The sequence below is a fragment of the Diplotaxodon limnothrissa genome, linkage group LG13 (assembly GCF_057381915.1).
Source record: "Diplotaxodon limnothrissa isolate DT_005_m linkage group LG13, D_limnothrissa_male_GT1.1, whole genome shotgun sequence".
Classification (NCBI taxonomy): Eukaryota; Metazoa; Chordata; class Actinopteri; order Cichliformes; family Cichlidae; genus Diplotaxodon; species Diplotaxodon limnothrissa.
In genome coordinates, this window is record NC_140608.1 from 6287768 (window position 1) to 6295633 (window position 7866).

The window sequence follows — 7866 nt, forward strand, 5'->3', positions numbered from 1 at the left end:
AGCAAAATTCACAGGGCTCAGTAAAGCAAAATGCAGCATGTTTCCATGGCTTGATAGACTTTCTTTTCCTTTAATGTTTATATAAAACAATATATAGTCTTAGAGCAGGAATACTGGGGTGATTTAAAATGCATTTCTTTCTTGCCAAAACAGTGTCAGATCATCATCTAACCAGGCACCAGAAGTGCCCGAGAAACCTGCAGCTAAGAAAGGCAAGGGAAAAACTGGTGTCAACGTCTCAACCTCATTTAACCCCCTCGATCAGACCTGTATACACCCGGAGTCCTACCATGTAGCACAAAGGTACAGTGCACACAAACACACACGGACGCTTGAACAGCAGCCCACCCCACTGGCTAAAGCATGTTCAGGCTATGATGGAGTTGATTTTGACACCATCTCACATGGGGTTGGTTATAGTGGTGGAGGGCTCTGATTTGATTTACACAGACATGGGATACAAGAGAGGAGGCGTTTGCTGTGGTGTGTGTGTCCTTGTGTGAGAGATGATTGTTAGCGCTGCGGATGCTGATATCAGAAGCACATTGAGCATCTGTGTGTGTGTAACAGATGGACACACAAAACGGAGGGAGAGAGAGGGGGCCCTCTCTCATCCAGCTGTAGTCACTCAACTGTGTTTAGTCTACATAAGTTCTGACACTAGTGGTTTTAAGCATTGCTCTCCTCTTGTTGATGGTGTCTGTACATATATGTGGGGAGATGTATCTCTGTGCACACACGTGCAGATAGATTGATGTTGCGTGTATGAAACTTCCTACTTCAGTGTCTGTGTGTTCAATACAGACTGCACTAGAGAGTAGTTCATCAAAGAAGTATTGGGGATCAGAGGTCTTAAAATATAAGAGCACACATTACTCTTCTGTTAATACCCTCTGCACTCCTTTTTGAGCTGCACGCGTTTAGTTACATTTATTTGTTTTTCTCTTTTATTTTTATTTATTTATTTGGCAGACACGTTTCTCGTCCATACTTTCAGCTCTCTCACTGCCCCTCCCTGTCACTTTCTCAATGGTGCCTCACATTAAAACTTCTTTTAACCAGAATTACCAACCGTTTAAAGATATCTTTAGCATTTTTCCCATAGAATTTAACTCCACAATTGAAATTTCTCACTGGACATCTAATCGTTCTCTGCTTTTCTATTTCTCTTGCTGTTCAGAATTCTTAATCCTGTGTTGGCAAATGCATTATCCGGTGTTATGGCTGTATTATAATCCAAGTCTGGGAATGTACTCCATTCAGTATGGGTTCTGAAAGTATCCCAAAGTGTGTTGTGGTTTCCAGCACATCAGCTGTCTCTGTAAAGATTTTCAGTACATGAAAAGCCATGTCAGTTCTTGCTCTTTTATTTTGACAAACCAGAAAATAAGTAACCTTCCACTAAACTTAAAATCACAGGGTATGACAGTGATCTGGAAATAGACCATACTACTTGACGAGTGTATCACTCATTGGGCTAGTTTGGATGTCTTTTTACGTAAACCTTTAGATTATAGCTGTAAAAGTCTTGGTGAGTTATATTCATAATCAAAGAGTTACTTGGAAAATCACTAATTTGTATACTGACTCAAAATCAGAACTCTAATAATCGCTACTAATCACTAATAATCTAATCAACTTGAATTGATTAGATTATTAGCTGTGAGAGCATCACTGAGATACCCCAAAGATTTTCTCTCCTCCTCACCTACAAATGGTGAAAACAAGGTTTAGAGGGAGAATTGTAAAGGAATGCTTGTGTGTGTTAGTGTATGTGTGTGTTTGTGTGTGTCTTTATGCTGTATAAGGAATATCATGTTCATCGCATTAGTGGAACTGGATCCTCCATTACTGCTCACAGCCTACACATCCACCCTTTTTTGTAACCATATACACACACGCGCACAAAACCAGAAACACAAGAGCACACACATGATTTTTCCACCTTTAAAAAAATAAAAAATAAATCAGTGAAGCCTAATTCTGTGAGTGCATTATGTGAAATATTTAATTGTAATTTGGTTTGAGACAGCGAGCTTCCACTGTGTGATGAATATTGTTCTCATAAGTAACAGTCAGGGCCTAATATTTCTATAACTGAAGACAGAGTGGGTCCTTGATTGTATGCCTGGACAAAATCTGTATTAGAGCCCACCCAACGCTACATTCACACACACATACCAAAATACATGCACAGTGTTGGTAGCAATTATATAAGTATGAACCCAACGGTGTTGGAGGCCTGTGGACTCCCGGTACCCCTTAAATACTAACATACACCACTGAAAAATAAAATGTGAAACACACACCTACAAGTAGGGCCCTCCACCCACTTAATCTATTCTAAGATATCTCTCCTGTGCTCTTCTATTTGCTTTTATTTAGGTTTTAAGATTTTAGTATTCCTGCTACTCAACCAGTGTGCTCATACATTTAGTTTGGATTTTGAACTTCTACCACAGTGTATATGAATTAAGGAGCAGGAAAAAAAACTTATATGAACGTATATTAACTGCATGACTTAAATGACTCTATAATATATATAAAGAGTTAAAATATCAGAAATTGTACTTAATGATATAATTAAACTTGGTTGCATTGTGCAAAGAAAAGCTTTACAAATGATCCTGCTTGCTTTCTGTAAGAAATTATATGTCAGCCGCCTTTTCCTGGCTTTAGTCCAACTGGGGGTCTAGATGATATGTGTCTAAGCAATCAAGACACAACTATTTCTTTTCCTGTTAAAAGATATGTGGTTGGAAAGTTAAGAAGATTAAAGAGGCACAGGAGAGAAGACCTTATTGTTATACAGATATCCAGTTTGGTCCGAAGGTGTTGTTTCCTTACCACTAAGTCATGTCTGGCACATACTTAGCTACTATTTTGTACCGATCAAGCTTACTGGTGTTGAGAGATCGAGTCCGCTTGTTTCCCTCTTTTGGGCGTTAGACAGGGACTTTGATGGCAGGGGCCTCTCGACGCACAGCTGTCACAAACATAGTTTGTACACAAGCTGTTTTATGTTACATCGGTACTCTCCCTCCTATTGCCAAATGAACATTTCTGAACAACACAGTGTATGAATCAGGTTGGTGTGTGTGTTCTGGTGTGTTTCCACCTGTTCTGTCCATCATGTCGTGGACAGCTGCTGAGTCTGTTTGGCGTCAGCCTGCCAGTGAGCGACATCTATCACGGATGTTACCCAGCTGGTCCACACATGAACACATGCATAGAAACAAATGCAGTCACATCTATCACCAAATATGCCAAGTGCCTGTTGTAAATAATATTTACAGTATGTATAATACACACACACACACACACACACACACACACACACACACACACATCACTTTTTTTTCCATAAACCCTGCTCGCTACTTTGGCTCTAATGCCAATTTGTTACTGTTTCTGTTTAGAGTACAGAGAGCAACTAATTAGTTTGGATTTATATCTCCGGCTCAGTGAATTTGAAATGGTGCGACTTGACTGTCTAGACATTATGTGGTGGGACATCGTGCTGGAATCAAGTGATAAAAGTGTGGCTGACAGACACGAAGTCCAGCCTTAGCACAGTGGAGGCAGTTTCATTAAACAAGGTGTCAGAGCGTTTACAGCCCAATGAGGATTTACCTGATTTACCAGGGGTAAATTAAATATGTGTTTTTGCATCCAACACAGAAAACTCCACCTTGACAACTCACAACTTTTTGCGTATTACTCACACACCTCTGCCGCTCTCCCTATTTTTCCCCAGTGCCTGCTCACTTTCCCGTATAAGCTTAATATGTTTTTTTTCCCCTCCATTTTTCCAGCATCTTTTTTTTTCTCTGTTTTTACCTTTACTGTTTGTCATCTACTCTTAGACCCCAGTCATGCAAGCCTAGAGATGGGTCAGTGACCCCTCCTGGCAAATTTCTGTTGCTAATGGAAGGGTGTTTATTCCCTTGACTGGTTGGCAAGTGGTTGCTGGACTTCGCTGGTAGTCACAAGGTGAAACTGGTTGAAAAGAGTTACTTGGTGCAGAACCAAAAACCTCCTTGCAAGTTCTTTGGTGGTTGTTTGTAGTTTGCACAGTCAATGCCGTGTCTGCAAAAACTACTCCCCTACTGGTAGCGACACTTTGCAATTAGCAATACAAACTGGAGATGGAGCATCATGTGAGCGATTGTGGTGAAACGTTTTCCAAATTTTTTTTGTGCTAGTTTATGGAATACATTGCTAGAAATATAGATAAATTATCCCAACATTTTCCCTTTTCAGTATAACGGTAGAACACTAAACTCTAGTAAATAATAATGATATTTGAATTTCTAAATCCCTAAAAATGAGTATCTATTATTGGTAAGGCTCTATGAAGTCAAGTAGGTTTGTGGTTTTATTTCTAAGCTCAAATTTCTGCACGTCTCTCCTGTCCAGATTTCTGTCTCTTGTGGGTGGGAGTGTGGACCAAATTGGGAGTACAACCCTGAAACACTGTGTGGAGAACAAAGTTAAGACAAGCAGTGTAGAGGAGCTGGCCCGCACCCTGGACACCACACCCGAGACCCTCAAACTCATTATAGACGGCCTGACGCAGCCCCCCGGGTTTGACATACGACAAAGTAAGACTCCGGCCACTCACTGATATACTGATATCAATTCAATCAGAAGAACAATACAAAGGACAATGTTGAAAATGCTGAAGGAAAAACATGTTAATGCATGTAAACATTTTTTAAAAAAAATTGGTTTTAATAGGAAAATGAGATGTTGACATTAATATGTTTACATAAATGTTACTTTGACTTTGTTATTTAAAAGGTATTTAAATAGAAGAAAGCCAATGAAACATATGTATACCCTTGATCATGCATGTTTTTTATTTCCTTATATCTCAAAACTATCAGTATTTTGAATCGTATAAAAATGTTGTAGACTGCACGTATCTGCAGCCTATCAGTCACAGTAACTTCCCTTGGCCTCTCATCTTTCCTTCATGATGTCCTTTATAGGTCCCCACTGACTGATAGAAAATCAAACTTGTATTCATCCAGCTCTTTGAGAATCTTGCTAGTTATGACACACACTGACTTTTCTTGCCTTTACTATAATAGGCATGTCTTGGCAGTGTAACTTGATAGGATCTGACAGTGCTGTGGCTTCCTCCCTGTAGCCCCACAATACAAGCAGTGTGTTTCTGACAGGGTGTGATGGGTCCAACAGACTGTGTTGTTGGGCAGCGTCTCTTTGCAGAGACACACATACAAAATGCACAAAGAACTCTGTTTTTCTCCTTAATCTGAAACACTTCAGTTCAGGCACATACAAACATACCACTAAAACCCCATCCATAGTTACAAACTGTTGCTGTAGCTCAAATTTGTTTTCTCAAGGAAAAAAATAGGACACATCTCTTGCTCTTCTGTTTTTGATTAAGCAGCCTATTTATTGATAATGAGGAAATATAAGTCAGCATCAACTCTCAAATCCTGATTAAAAATGGCACAGAGCACTTTAATATTTGTGCAACATATTTTTCTTTGACGGTCTTCCCCAAAACAGGGAAAAAAAGATGTAAGTACAAAAGAGTAATTATTTTCAGACTGGCTAGTTAAATACTATTTTATGTGAAGAGGAAAGAAGTCAAGTCTACCCACTTATTGCTGGCTAACTTGTCTTAAAATTGAGGAACGCGGCTTCAAAGTTCATTCTCAGGTTAGCCTTATTCGGTTGCAGTACACTATGCTTGGCCTCATAGCCAGTGCTCAGCTGAATAAACAGATGGGCTAAGACTACTGCATGAAATCAGTGCTGTTGGGAGGATAATTGGACGGGACTATTTCCTGGAGCACAGTCCTTTGTGTTAGTGTTACAGACAGGAAACAGGTCTTATGAGCAGGCAAAGTGGAAAGTGGGGTTTAATACACTGCTGATAAACGTATGTAGATACAAGTATTGAGTGACTGCTCGAAATGTTATGTTTTTCATGTCTGCCTCATCAACAATTTTTTTCTGCATTCCCTTATCCCACTTTTTACTCCCAAACACTTCGACTGTCTGCCACTTGTGTATTATTTTGTCATTGATATCGCTCCACACCTTGCGTCTAGCTATCTTTTTGTCATTCCCAGATTTTGGACAAGCGGACTTTAAGCGGGGCGTTGTGTCCATGAGTGATCTGCGGGTGGGTGCTGTGCTGACAGGCCGTGTGGACAACACCGCTCTGTTCGGGGCTTTTGTAGATATTGGCGTTGGCCGTGCAGGCCTCATCCACAAGAGCAACATCACCCTGGACAAGCTGCCTGTCAGCCAGCGTCGTCGCAGCCTGGCTCTAGGACCTGGGGAGCGAGTGGAGGTCCGGGTCCTGAATGTTGACCTTCAGAGGGGACGGATTGGGCTGGACCTGATCAGGGTCTTGCAATAGAGTCACTTAATACCTATGATTGTCACTAGAAGTGTGACAGAAAATTACAGGTTTTAAACTGCTAAGGCCTGAGATACACAGACCTTGGTCAGTGACCCCCCTGGCAGTCTCTGATTCTTAGGGTAAAATGTCTGTTTTGTGACCCACTGACAAGTAATTCCTGAAGGCTGGTGGCAGTGACTATTTGAGTTGTTGTAAAACTTGCTGTGCCTCTCCACTGCAACCAACACTTGAATTGAATTGATTTCCTCAGGCAACAACTTAACAACCAGTCAGGGAATACACATTTTACCCCCCATGACCAGTGCTCACCAGATGGTTGCCGACCACTCTCGAATCCTGTGTGACTAGTGCCTAACTTGGCTAGTTTTAAAATGATCAATTTCAGTGAACAGCTGTTACAAGTTTAGAAATAAAAGCAAAAATTTCAAGTCATGTTTAACAGTTAGGACTCTTCATTTGGGACTTGTTCTCAGTCTGTTTGTCATTTAGAGGGGGTGCTTTGCTCGGGACAGAGCACTACACCTGTTTGCTGAACTAAAGGCAGAAATATGTTTTCTGATCTTGAAATGAAGACTCTGATTGGATAGCTTAGTGAGATGATATTACAATTATTTGCACTTTAGTTGTTTGTAATGCTGAATACGACATACTTGAGCGACTATTGCTACTGTTTGTAATACTTGGTATTCTCATTATTTTCTTGGATTATTACTTGAATAAAAGAAAAATCAGTTCTTCACTATGTTCTTTGTCTTCTGATTTTAGCAGTTGTTATTGACTTTTGGATACCTTAAAGAAAACCATTTGAACAAACAGACTGAAATTCTGCTTAGTGCTGTTTCATCTGCAGTTGATGGTTTGAAGTTAAAATATTATACATATCTATCTATCTATCTATCTATCTATCTATCTATCTATCTATCTATCTATCTGTCTGTATATCTATACACGTATGTATAGATATATATATATATATATATATATATATATATATATATATGTATATGTATATGTATATATATATGTATATGTATACGTATGTATATGTTATATCTAAATAATAAATATTGTGTTCCTGATGAAAAAGAACAATTTCAGCAAATTGTGTTATATGATATGCTTCACTTTTTTGAGGAGATGAGGAGACGCACGAGTAAAGGTGGGGGATGAGTGTGAAGCACGCTGGCATGAGGCATGGAGAAACTGAAGGTGTAAGAAATCAAGGACCTTATGTATCAAGAGATGAAAAAAACAAGTAAAAGAAGCAAGTTTTTCTTCCATGTGCACCGGAAAACATGAAAAGACAGAATGAAGGAGGGTTTGTTGAAGCAGAGGCAGCGATAGCAGGAGGAGGTGGGAGTGTTTCTGTATTCCAGACTGCGGTAAAGCCTGAAGGCTTTTTAGGCTTGGTCCCAGACACAATTATCCAAACACACACTAATCAGCTGCTTCAAAAT

The 7866-nt window shown here is 39.8% G+C and overlaps 1 protein-coding gene across 1 annotated transcript in view; it reads left to right on the top strand.

The window, feature by feature from the left end:
* The window catches only part of srbd1 (S1 RNA binding domain 1), a 50541-nt gene extending 44135 nt beyond the window's left edge, over nt 1-6406 (top strand). Inside the window, exons 19-21 of the mRNA XM_085369071.1 lie at nt 154-303; nt 4420-4604; nt 6114-6406. Of these exons, the coding sequence (XP_085225197.1) occupies nt 154-303; nt 4420-4604; nt 6114-6406 (628 nt within the window). The remainder of the gene's footprint in view (nt 1-153; nt 304-4419; nt 4605-6113) is intronic.
* The last annotated feature ends 1460 nt before the right edge of the window (nt 6407-7866 follow it).